The sequence below is a fragment of the Tachypleus tridentatus genome, chromosome 6 (genome assembly GCF_004210375.1).
Source record: "Tachypleus tridentatus isolate NWPU-2018 chromosome 6, ASM421037v1, whole genome shotgun sequence".
Classification (NCBI taxonomy): domain Eukaryota; kingdom Metazoa; phylum Arthropoda; class Merostomata; order Xiphosura; family Limulidae; genus Tachypleus; species Tachypleus tridentatus.
This window is the reverse complement of record NC_134830.1, coordinates 67,568,143-67,582,230: the sequence shown is the minus strand read 5'-3', so window position 1 is coordinate 67,582,230 and position 14,088 is coordinate 67,568,143. Positions and strand designations below refer to the sequence as shown.

The following is a 14,088-nucleotide window of genomic DNA, read 5'->3' as shown; positions in this document are numbered from 1 at the left end:
CCAAATCAAACACACAAACTCTAAATTAAAAACTTCCTTTAAACATGGAAAAATGTACAGAGGTTAAAATATTTTATCGACGTAAACTTTATAGGTAACTGCCTATAACAAAAAAAATATAAAAAAATTAAAATACAAATCCATTCATTCCTCTACCGACTTACAACTTGTGTTTTTGTGACGAAGTTTATATAGATATGTATTACGTTTCAGTAATTTACTCACTACAAACACTTGAGAAAATTTTCTTCCCTTTATTAATACAAATTTTAGAAATACAGTTTACATGCCAATTAAGAAACAAATTCTTAATGTTATAACATACCACAATAATTAATTATAACCAAACAACACTATACAAGTTATTTTATTTTACTACACTGTACTTCTATTAGTCTTATGGGTATAAACTGAAGACAAAGTAGATACTTAGATTATATTTTTGAAGTCGGAAATAGTGGAAAAATTCACATTCAGAATGCAGAGCTAGCAGTTCAGTTATTTTTAACATTTACATAAAAAATGAAATGTAAGCATTCATTCAAAACTTATTTCTTTCAATTTTGATGCAAGTTTACATTTTGTGAAATATGTGTAAAAACAAACATTTATTTTCCTCTTCTCTTCTAAGAAGTTCCAGGACCAAAGTGTCAACTATAGTTATCAAGTAATTAATTAAACCAGACTTACGATTTTTTGAGTAACATTTTTGAAATCTTCTCTTTCCATTTTGCAAGTGATAAAACATAATTCATACAACTTTCATACACTTCTTAGAAAATAGTTTTGAAGATGCAAAAAATGCACACACACACACACACATATATATCATGGAAAATGTACTACTTTGAGATTTAATATTATTACCAACAATTTAGAGAAAAAAGAACAGGGCATACATTTGAGCATCCCTGATAATTATCTAAATAGGCATTTTTTGCATATATAAATTTTTAAATTTCAACAATTTTACTATTCTACTTTACTCTCTGCACACGATAACAGAACATAACACTTTGTAAGTTGATACAACTATCAAAGAATGGAGGAATTGTGTTATTAACACTGAAGCCCTGGAACAGTTTTAAAACTGGGGGATTTTTAGCAACCACAGAAATTATGACTCAGGATATGCTCATACTGAGTCCAGGTAATTACAAATCCTGTTTCAGTGATAATTAATGGTTCAATCACTCCAGGTCAGGTAAACCTATGGGAGGTGGAAAAGCTTTCATTAGATATTTTTGAATTATGAATTGATCCTATTGCATTTTCTAAAAAAACCAACTTGTAACATGACACCTACATAATTGCTTATCCTTACATTCATTTTTTACAATATTATAAATCATAACTGTTTCAATTATGGTGGTTACATCTGCCTTCACAGTTGTAAAATATTCTTGGCAAATATATAAAATTACCAAAAATTAGTGAAAGTGATGACTTTGAATGTTCCATAATTTCTTTTGATGCTTTAATATTATATCTTTGAACTCAGTGCTCAAGATATATTAAAATGCAAGCATTTTAATCAATTTTGAAGTTTGTTCAAAACGTTTTGTAGCATCCTTTTAGCCTGAAAAATCCAAAAAAATAAGCATATGCAAACACTTTTACATAAATCCATAATGCACTAAAGAAATTTTGATTCTTTATAAAGGATAAATGTACTGAAAACTTTTTCAAAAATTATAAATTTTCCAATAAGCATTTAGGTTTTTCAGAGTTGTAAGTAAGTTTACACTAAAGAAACATAGCATGAATATTAAATTTATACAAAAGATGTTTATAACTCTACTTGTAATGTTTAAGGTACAGCCCTAATCAATGCAGAAGCCTTTCAAAATATCATCCTCTACTCATGTTTCGACAACAGGCAGTTGTTGTCCATTCAGCAAAGTTTCATCAGTAAAGACTATACTTTACTTAAATAAATGAATTCTGGTAACAGCTTCTAAAACCCAACATTTTAATACAATAGTTATTCAAATAGGCTTTCTTCAATGTTTGCACAATATGAGAATACAGAACAAAAACCTGAGAAACAAATCTTATTCTTGTGAAAGATTTCTTTTTACTACCAAAATAACTAATCCAGAGCACGAAGATGTATTTCATTACATGCACTGTTGGTGTTGTTTAATCTTTTTTTTCTTTGATATACACTAGCATATAACCCATAAAAAATGATGGGGCAAGTACTACCATCCCCACCACATTTTATATTAACCTTAGATTTCATAGCTAACTGAAATAAATAAATTTCAAAAAATCGAGCTTGACCAAAAAGAAGAAAAACAAGGGCAGTTGATGCAGTCAAACACAGGTAAATTCCTTTGTTAGCTAATCAAAATCTTTGGAGTATTTCCTGAATAAGTTTTAGTAAAAATTAGTTAGATTAACAACTTCTAATATATATAGAAAAGCTGGTACAATTTGGTGACACTATGTGCCAACAATGGCTTTTATGTTATGTTGCTTAGCAACAAAAGTATAACCTAATATTTTTGTTAGTCAATGTACAGAAAGTATAAAACAAAACACAGATAACTGGAAAAATATTTTTCTTAATTTAGTCTCTGTTGATAACAGGTGTTTATTTAAAATGTTGGTAATATGACAGCAAATAGACTAATTCACAAACTATCTAAGTTTAAAACTGAACCAATATTTCATTTTCATGATAAATTTCACATACTTGGCTCTAAACTAGGTGATTCCATGCTGCATCTATAGGCTTATTATACCAACACTCACTACATTTATAAGGTACCATGATACTCTTCTACCTTGTCACTAAAACCATACTAAGCAGATAGCAATCAAATTGTTCCATCTTAGATGAATGCTTTATTTTTGAATTTTATTTTGAATATATATCATGTATACTTACACACACGATTAGAGTATCACTTTCTTTCTCACTAAAAATTCAATTTGATATTTTAAGCTTCAGTCACTGAAAGTTTTGATTTCTCTAATTAGTAATTTCAGAAACATAGGAATAATATACAAGTTTAACAGTGAATGAGACAGGAAAGTTATCTACCAAATGTAGAAAAATGTACAAGAGATGAAATACATAGTGTCTAAAGGTACACTTATTAACACCATTCTAAAAAAAAATATGTGCCATAAAAAAAACTTACTCTCATCATCGCTATCAGGTTCCCCATCCTAAAAAAGGAAATAAAGAATTTTAGGATAAAAATAACATTTTAATGAAATTAAACTATTCAACTGTTCCAAACACTTTAAAAGATGTCTCTGCAAACCAAGATGTTCAAATATGTAACCTTATAAAATCAAAAGCATTGTATGTGTGTGTATTTATATACACATGAACATACACATCTATTTGAACAGTCACTAATTAACAAAAATGCAGAGTTAAGTAAAAATGGTGTCTACCAGCATACCACTTATGCTGATAATGAACACAACTTTTCTCAGTTATTACAGCTCTATGCATATGATATAAAAATAGTTTACAATCTCAACATTAACTTCATTATTCTGGTAACTGAAACTATAATTTCTATTCTCATTATAAAACTGATTTCAATAATACTTGTTATAGAATTAAATAAAAAGTTTGTGTCATTTCAGGCTACAAAATTACCTGAAATTCAGTTCCCTTATGTCATTTATTCCCTTAATTAAAATTTTCTAATTTTGTTAACATAAATATTAGTTTTTTTAAATCATAATGTTGACATTCAAATGGCAAAAGTTGGTGAAATAAAAGAATCAACATTACAGTCTTGTATTAATTATACAAATCATCCTAAAACATCAATTTTTTTTTCTTCAAATTTAGGGTTTTGAATTTAAAGTGAAATCTGAAATGAAAAAATAACAAGAGAAAACTTCTGCAGCTTAGCAAATACTAGGCATAATGAATCATTTGCTGGAGGTTCTGAAACATTTCATGCCATGGTTAGTTAAATGCTAAAATTATTTATTCAATTAAAATAAGATTTTGTCACAGAAGTAATAACTGTATTACATAATATAACATTAATAAATACAGAGAAAAATTATTTGCCTGGCTTTTCCATTATCTGTTACAAACAAGTCGCTTCTTGTATAAATATTAACCAGACATTGCAATATTTTTAAGCAAGAAAAATATTCTAGATTCATAATACTTACCTAAAACAAAATAATATATTCTGTAATACCCAAGACATGCTGTATGAGTAATTAATTATATTAAAAATTAGGTTACTAACTTCAGATGTTTTTAATCTTTTCCCAGAAAACTGCAATGAGTTTTGTTTATCATGTGCAACTTTACATACTTTTATTTCTACTTATAAAGATTAGAATGAATTTTTCATAAATTGGGAACCCTTGCTGCTCATGATATTCTGAGCTGTAAACTGAATAATATTTCAAAATTTTAAAACAGCTCATGAGGTTTAGGTTAGACTGAACTATACATAATCTGTCTTCACAAAACAATTTCTATACCAAAAGTATCACAATAAAAATAAAATGAATTATATTGCATTCAGAATATATTATTCTGTGCAAAATATATGGTAGAAATCTAGAATATATTTGTTTTTCTTACTCTAAAATATTTTAACATCTGGTATCATTTAGCTAATAAATGAAACTTGAGTTTTTAATTTCCTATCAGCCTAAGATAAGATAAAAGACTTTTTAACTGTAAAGTAATATAAAAAGTTTTATAAAAACATAGGCCTGCAAATTTAAACTTCATAAAAGTTGCTTTGGTTTAATTATTATGGATTTTCCACAATTTATATAAGCAGATTTTGAAAATAATATTGATTTTTCCCAACAGATAAGGATATTTTGCAAATTGGGAAGAAAAACTCTTACTTATATCAAATTATTATTTATTTACCACAATGAGCATTTTGTATTATTATATACATTAACAAAAATACAAAAACTGAAAGAGAAAAGATATACTACATCTGGATCATCCTGTTTCAATGACCAGCAGTAAATAGCCACCATGCTGATGTTCCACTTTCCTGAAGTCTTGATAAAACAATTCCCCCTCTTCTTCACTAACAGCACTGAGATTTTCAGAGAAATAGTCAGCATGTGTGAGAAATGAAAACTTAGGCTCATGTTACAACTTAACTACTGAATTTATCAACCATGTTATTAACATTATTTTTGCAATTTGGATTATTGTATTTTTCCTAGAAATTTGTCAGCAACATATTTGAAGGCAGTCCACGGTTCTTTTTTAACTTTCCTCATTTCCTTTCGAATCATTCATCCAAAGTCAATTTCCTAATCTGAGGTCCAACAAACCCCTTCTTTAAGTTTCCCTTCTGATACTTGAAACAGTTGCCATCTTTGTCTAAAACCTTTACAAACTGCTTCACCAAACCCAGTTTTATGATGAGTGGAGGCAATAGAGTTTTATGTCAATCAAACTTTCATGTTCAATGTTTTTGATCTTGGTATCAAGACTGACCCTTCGTGGCCATTGTTTCTTTATCCAAGGCTGACTTCATGTTTTGTTGTCCCATCCACACAAAAAACATGAAAACTCTGTATAACTGGATTGATGACCCAACAACATACAAAGGACTTTTTATGTCTCCACAAAGTAGCCAACCATATTCTCTATATGACATTTATAAGAAGTGTAAGATTTTCATAAGTTTCTTTTAAGTGAACCAAATGAGTAATCGGAACAGATGCACATGTTACCATTATGAAAAAGAACACCTTTCAGAATTTGTTTTTTTAGGAATCAATGAATAATTGATACTCACTTGGTTCATAGACTGTAGCTCCTAGCATTGGCATTAATTCAGTAATACTGTTGCAATAAACCAGTGAATTTTCTCGCAAAATGTATAGTATAAACTTTTTTCATGATTCCTGTACCAGTAAAATGTTGTTCCTGGAAAAAGCATGTGTTTAGCCTAAAGTCTCTGAATAACCCTTTGGAGGCTCAAATCTCTCATCCAATTATCAATTTGACCTTCTGTGAAAAGTTGCAGTTCACCAGACTTTTCAGGTTGAAAACAATCCATATCATCATTACTATTGACTCCAAATTCATATGAAACTATATCAAAAGCCTCCATGGAGTACATACAGGTACATCGCATCCATGAGTAATATGTCTTACAGCAGACTGAAGGTCTGGATAAGAAATTTCCTTTTTATTTTGAGGGTTGTAGCTTTACACACTACTTAAGCAAAAATAACATACATCATCATGGTTCCTAAAGCTCATACCAAAAGGCAAGACTTTCTCTTACCTTTAGATACAAACTGTGAAAACTTTTGTATACAGCCCATCATTTGTTTTGTCCCCAATTTTTATTAAAAAAATGTGTAAAACTTTTCTGATAAATTCTGTAATGATTTGCCTTTTTTCTCTTTACAAAAAATTTACCACAAATAGAGCAAAATACATGAGTCATTTACACAACCTTTTGTTGCAAAAACTATGAATAAATAGTATTGAAAAGAACACAATGTTTAAGTGCATGCTCAAACAAGTACTATCCAGAAATTACAAGTCATTTAAACTATTAATTGTTTACATACTTGCAGAGAGGGTTCTAGGATGATCAATAACACTCTCATGTCACAAGTAGTCCAACAAATCTACAGCTACTGGCTGTCAATCTTTTAAGCATAACAAAACTTTGATCCAATTTCAAGGAAAATTATTAACTTATGTAAAATCACATATGAAGTTTTGTGAAAAATTTGTATGTGATGGAAAATAAGTGGATATTTTCAAATCCAGTGTACAGAAATTATTATAGAGCATGAAAATTTAAGACAATAAAACCATCACAGGCCATTAAGTACTTTTATGGACTTTACAATAACACTCAATAGAGATGATTAATAATAATGTTCCCACTACTGTCTACAGTGACTAGCAAAGTTTTAATTTTCTACAAGCTTAATTTATTGATATTATTGTTTTCAAATTACTATTATACACATGAACTTTCCTTCAGTTTCCACATATTTACAAGTTTGCACAATTATTAAATTTCGTGATAACCTGATTATGAAGTTATATGCTTACATATAATTAGGCTTAACGATCATGTGCTGCTAAAGCTTATTGCATTAATTTAGTTTTAAGTAATGGTGAAAATTAATAACTTGGAAGAATAACTCACAAAATACGATGTTTATTACCCATATCTTTCTACACACAAAACCACACAAGTAGAAATGAGAAATGCTCATAATTAAACTCTTCTCTCTGGGCCACACATAAACAATTTCAAATTAAAAGACATATTTGCTCTCCATTATCATTAACTGGTTATTAGGACTTGTCAATTTACTAGTTCACTAACTTAACAATAACTCCTATTTCAAATGGATAATTTAATTGAAATTATGAGTAAACTTATTAACCAAATTTCCTATAACATTGAGTATCACAACAATAATCACCTAACAGGAATTAGGACTATGGATTATTACTATCATGTTTGATTATTTCTAATTAAAAGCAATTAACATATTGGTGCTGTGTGTGTGTTATGGCAAAGCTACTATTAAAAGCTATGTACTAAAATCATTAATACCAGATTGTTGACGAGAGAGAAAACAACTGTGTGGCAACACCTGCCACAAACCTCTTGATGTTACTGAACTGCTCTCAAGATGGAAGACAATTGGATGGAAGCACACCTGCCTACAACCTTTTGGTTTCACTTCTAAGTATCTCGGTTTGAGGAACACGGTACTAATCAAATGTAACTAATTACTGGGGTCATCAATTAACTGATTAGCAAATACTATGTAGCCATTTTACCCAAGTTATGTATATTACAAATACTGGAAGGCTATCAAACAAATCAATGTATGCATTTCATTATTTTATTAAATGTTTTAAATATAAAATGATTGTTAACAACTTTGTTCTATTCAATTCTTCAGTATTCTTCTGGATGCATATTAATTATTTAAAAGCACTAGAAATATGAATTCTCAGATGATTATAATTTTATATCCTGAAGTAGACAACAAGAATAATTCAAATGTGATATTTAATATGTAGTAAAATTTCATTTCAGTACACTTGTGTAATTCTACCATAACAAGCATGCTTTATGAAAACAAAAAGAGGAAAATCTCAGGAAAAAGAAACATACCAAGTCATCTAAGTCAGCATTATTTCCAACACCACCAAGTCCACCCATTTGTCGCATCATCTAAAAATAAGAGAACACAACATAGCATTAGTTCAAAATCAGTTCTAGATATTCAGACAAGATCTACAGTTACGACAGAAAGTGTTTGTATCCGTGTCATGAGCAGTTATTTCCCCATAACTTAAAAAGTACCATGATTAGGATAATAAAAGTAAAATATAATATAAATATTATACTAACACATATCTACATAAATTTTTATGTAAATTGAATGACAAATAAACTGTTTATAAACAAATAACCAAACACAGGAAGGGGGGGGGGCAGAAAGTGTTCGTGCCTCAACTTTAATGGTCAGTTGTGTAGCCTTTCAGGTGAATTACTTGGTGCAATCTCTCCTCATAGCCCTTCATGATTGTTTGACAGTACTCGACTGGTATTTTCTCTCATTCTTCTTTACAGAAGGCCTCCAACTCTTGCAAGTTTTTTGGATGATGTTGATGAACCCTGGTCTTCAACTCATACCAAACGTTTTCAATTGGGTTGAGATCGGGTGACCGCAATGGCCACTCCAGAACACTTATATGGTTCCTCTGCAACCAGGATTGCACATATTTCGATGTGTGCTTAGGGTCATTGTCGTGCTGGAAGATCTAACAATGCCCAAGTTGCAAGTTCTGAGCATGAGTCTTGATATAAGTGCCTAATATATCAACATACTCTTCTTTTTTCATGATTCCGTTGGTGCGGTGAAGAAACTCCATAGCATGATCGAGCCACCTCCGTGTTTAACTGGAGGGATGGTGTTCTTTGGAAGATTTCGTTCCCCCTTCTTATGGAAAATATTGCGAACATCATTGTGGTCGAAAAGCTCGATTTTAGTCTCGTCTTTACCAAAGAATACTCTTCCAATAGGTAAAGGGTTTATCTGCATGCTTTCTTGCATACCTCAATTGTGCTTTTAAATGAACAGGCTTTAAATATGGAGTTCTGCGAGGATGGCATGCTTTGAACCCAGAAGAGCGTAACATGTTCATAACTGTAGGGGTGTTTACTTTAACCCCAGTTTCCCTTACCAGTTTCTGTATGTCATTACATGTTAAATGAGGGTTCCATCTAATTTCTCTGAGAACCTTCCTCTTGGTTCTCTCTGGAATTTTGGTGGAGCGTCCGAAACGAGGGAGGTTAGCGGTTGATCTTGTAAGCTTAAACTTGGCAATTATGCTTTGAACAGCAGACTTTGGTACATTAAGTTGTGTAGCAATACCAAAAAGAGACACACGAGAATTGTATTTTACAATAATCCAGTTTTTTAAATCACTGAACAGTTGTTTCCTGTTTGCCATGATGACCAAGCAGATAATGACGGAGACAATGCTAAATTGCCGGAAGTACATTTTTTGCTGGTTAAATTCCAATAATTATGAACCCAGTGTCTAGTCCTTGAATGGTATATTGTCGTTTATTCACCAAACTAAACAAAATTTTTATCGGAATATCATTTTTTTCACACTTTCTGCTCCTCCTATTTTCGGTCATTTGTTTATAAACAGTTTATTTGTCGCTTATTTTACATAAAAATTTATGTAGATATGTGTTAGTATAATATTTATAATATATCATACTTTGTTTAGCCAAATCATGATACTTTTTAAGTTATGAGCAAAAAACCACTCAGGACGCAGGGGTACGAACACCTCTCATAATTGTACACAATTAAAAAATCCACAGATACATTTCTGTTTAGGTTACTTTTAAATGTATGTGTTGACCATATGTTTCATAAAGAAATCAATGATTGTTGCAATACATTCAAAGAAAACCTTAAATATATCAATAAGTTAAGAGGTAATCTTGTGTCCTGTATCAATATATTAATTCTTAAAACAAAATTTGTAATACAAAATCAAAGTTTCCAAGCTCAAATTTTATAACTTTAGAATATGTACAACTGACAATTATTCATCATAACACTTCAAATGATTGTAAATATTTCTCAGTAAATAGTTTGCACCACTGTAACTAGAGAAAGTTACTGAGACATACAAACTGCTTGATAACAACCTCAACAACCTGGATTTTTACACATTATTCAAAACCAGTTTTGCACCAAATTGATTGTGAATCTATGATTTTGTTGGTTATAGGGTTCCATGTAACATGTTAAAAATATTAATATCACAGCTAACCTCACTAACAACAGCTTGTGTCTCCTGTATATTTTACACTGAAAATGACTGATTTCAAAGATGAAAAAAAAAATTACTCAATACAATGCAACATGTAGATTCCACAAGTAACAATAACTATAAACAAAATATTATATGAGGGTTAAACTTTTTTCAGAAGATTCATATTTACACAAACTTGTGATTTTTCCAATTATTTGAGTATAAATTTGTAAAAGTTAAACAATTTATATATTTTGCAGATCTTATTATATTCTGAATAAATCATATGAATACATACATCTCCCCACTATTATAAAATCAAGATCTTCCAGAAAGATCACTCATAATGGATAACAAGTTCCTTTTGGTGGTCTTTATTTTTAAAGCTTTGATTTACACCATTTTTCACCCCCTCCCTTTCTATTCCAACACAAAAAATAATTCTTACCAAATCTGTACATATTCAATAAAAGTTAGGTGTTACTCAAGGTAGCTGAAAAGTTATCTTATAGTTCATGTTGTATCTGAATATTCCAAAAAATTCCACATCACTCAGAACATGACAGAAGTTTATAGAATTTCTGTGAGGGTATATAAGCATTTAAATAGATTATTCTGTATCATTTCTGCTGATACTGTATTGTTAATTGGTATATCATTGCAAATGGATGCTGTAACAAGAAGTAAGAGTATTTTTGTTGCTTGGTTTAAAAGACACTGAAATAACATAAAGAAAACTACCTTCAAACAGGCAAGTGTTATGTATGTTTTTTTACCATTACAAAACAATACAGAAGACAGGTTGTGATCAAGGATGATACAGATTTTTGGAACAAGGCTCAAATTCCAGTTCATTCAGAACTTCATGCTATTATTAAACTAGTCTTTCTGAAGAACAGGCAAAGTTACAGAAAAATTCAAAAATGAAAACTGAAACACAGTAACAACTGAATCAGAGTTTGTCAGTAATTTGGATGACCTTTTTAACATCACTCATAGGGATGCTCTAACCCTGATTATTAAGATCCTAGAAAACAAGGACTTCTTGCTACCTGGCCCATGCACCCATAAAGTCATGGGGAAAGAGGACTTCATGGGTGCATGGGCCAGATAGGTAATACTCTTTCTTTAAATAAATCAAGGGCTGAGAAAATAACTGAGGCAATTACAATAATAAATGGCACGCAGACTAAAAACAAAAGATCATGAATAAAACCTGTCAGTTTTTAGTAGTCTTCCCACAGCAGAGATGATGAGGCTGGGGGATAGAGTACCACTAACAGTCAGTGGTGTAGAAATGAGTTGAAAGTAGGGGTGCATGGCTATACATGCAAATTTTTCAGAGAGGGATTGCAAGTATAAGGAGCTGCTAAAAGCAGTTCATTCTAGAAGAGATCTGGGTGCATGTATAGTACCTGGAGCATTACATTATGCACAATAACAGCCAAGACATTATTTTTACGGGACAGGTTAAGATTACTGGCTATGAAGAAAAAGGACTCAGTGACATAGTTCATTGCTCCTGATGTTATCTTTGTCCTTGCAATGACCTTAACTTTCTATAATGACTTGTTATGTAAAAGAAGGTAATCCTTGCTCTTTCAAAATTTGCTGAACATTATGATATCTCAATGAGGAAGTCACTGGTTTGGTATTTTTTACTCAGCTTATATCCAAGGAGACAAAACAAACAATGGTAAAGGCACTAAATGAAAAGGAAGATATGAATAAACCTTTAAGCTACATCCAACTGAATATCAGGAAGTCTAATGACATATTAAATGAAACTTTTATCACAAAGGGTTGTATTTAGATTAATTTGAGAAAATCTTGAAAGGTTTAATCAAGCTGTATTATTAACAGTTACCAAAACAACAAAACTTTATGAATTTGCAGTTTCAACTGAAGAACTAGGGTGGTGTTCAATAAAATCACTTGGTAACAAGGCAGAATAAAGCAATGAATGCTGTGTTTAAAAACTGTTAACACTCGCATGTCTGTCGGACATTGCTACCACAAGTAAAGAGAATGTGCAAGGAACTACACATAAGTGAGTTGAAAGTAGAGAGGTTTTTAACCTTAACACACATCAAGTTTGACTGTCATCTGAAGTTTCAGTCTTTTTTCAATAGAAATCTGACTAATGAGGTAGGAAAAGAGAATGAACTGAGTTTGTCAAGGTAAGGCAAAATGCTGAAAATCTCTAAGTGAAACTGAAAATGACAACTTAGAATGTGTGGAAGTAACTATGCTCATACAAAAGGAAACAGGATACAACAGAGTAACTAAATGTTAACACTGATGAGCTGTTATCAGCCAAATTTTACGTAGAAGACAGATTTATAAAACACTTTAGAGGCCATATCCTCTCTTTGATGAATTGAGAACTGTTTTTATCTGATGTTTAATACTATATTATTTTGTAACCAACAGAAAGCTAAAGCTTCAATCTATCAAATGGTATATTATATTACATTGTTTTCTGCTCAGATGATTGTTATTTTCACTTCTAGTTCAAGACTGATTCTCACTGGAAAAACATCGACTAGCTTAGCTTAATTTCTTATGGGTCTTATTGCAGTTAGTAAGTCATAATAATTGTGATAGTTGTGGGTCATGTTCTGTTTTTTGCAGGTTATTATTCTGTGTTCTTTGTAGTATTATTATATAAATATATGTTTAATTCAGTAGTACCATTAGTATGAAAAAAATCCATGGTTATGTGTCATCAACAGCAAGAGAAGAAAACCAAGTACTATATTTTTGTGTTTTTCATGTGTATTCTTAATTTCTTATTATAAAAGTATCTAACATGGAAGAACAAGAGTAGCATATGTGTTATATAATTTGATAGGATAATGTGTGCTGCAAATTTGCCAAGTAATTTCAAATTTTATGGTGGTAATACTAATTTAGACAGGTTTAATAGACAATGCAACAATAAATATTAAGTATAAACAGATGTATACAGTTACAATATTTAAGATATTTTGGATAAACAAATCAAGTTTTGTGCTAAAATTATAAGTGATTCTGGAAAGAGAGAAAAAAAAAGGTAATTCAGATTTATTTTTTGGTGGCTACGAGGTTGGTCAAACTAACTAACCTCAAAAAGAGTTAGAACAAGGAAAATAACATGAGAAAAAAAAAATATCAAAAAAACCAAACATTTAGGAGATTTTTAGGGATTACAAAATGAAAAAAATAATCAAAATAAAACTTGGCAAAACATAAATTTATTATAAATTTTAGCACTGGAAAAAGACCAATTCTTTTATTCTGTTATCACAGTTTGAGCATTCTGAACTGCATTTTAATAACATTTTTACCAACTAAATCTAATTAGTAATTACATTTAGGTAACTACAAAAAACATTAATTACTCTTACAGAACTTCACTTACATCTGTAAGTACATTTAGCTATTTTCTCACTATGTGCTTTAAGTATTTATTTTAATAAAATAAAATGTCTATTTTAACTATAATTAAAATTTTTAAATAGTCTCTCACCTCATTAAAGTCACTATTTTTATCCATTTTATCATCATCATCTGAATCATCTTCATCTCGCCATTTGTTAAAATCAATTTTAAGCCAGTGATGCTAGAGAGTAAAAGTAAATATGAGGAAAAACCTGATATTCAAGACAGCAGTCATCAGTGAAATAACCGTATTTCAATGTACAAATACAACCACATACAGCAATACAAGCTAAAAATAAAATTACACAATGTAGTTACATAATGGGTTGTATGCCTTATTCTTGATCATTATA

General features: G+C 30.3%; 1 protein-coding gene across 2 annotated transcripts in view; it reads right to left on the bottom strand.

Annotated features, from left to right (window-relative positions):
* Nucleotides 1-239: 239 nt before the first annotated feature.
* The window catches only part of LOC143252731 (prostaglandin E synthase 3-like), a 33,987-nt gene continuing 20,138 nt past the window's right edge, over nucleotides 240-14,088 (bottom strand). Inside the window, exons 5-8 of one of the 2 annotated variants that reach the window (XM_076505316.1) lie at nucleotides 13,824-13,916; nucleotides 8,142-8,201; nucleotides 3,153-3,180; nucleotides 240-1,210 (exon numbers count right to left, since the gene is read on the bottom strand). In XM_076505316.1, coding sequence (XP_076361431.1) covers nucleotides 1,191-1,210; nucleotides 3,153-3,180; nucleotides 8,142-8,201; nucleotides 13,824-13,916 — 201 coding nt within the window. In that variant the 3' untranslated portion in view covers nucleotides 240-1,190. The remainder of the gene's footprint in view (nucleotides 1,211-3,152; nucleotides 3,181-8,141; nucleotides 8,202-13,823; nucleotides 13,917-14,088) is intronic. The other variant, XM_076505318.1, reaches the window with a different exon arrangement.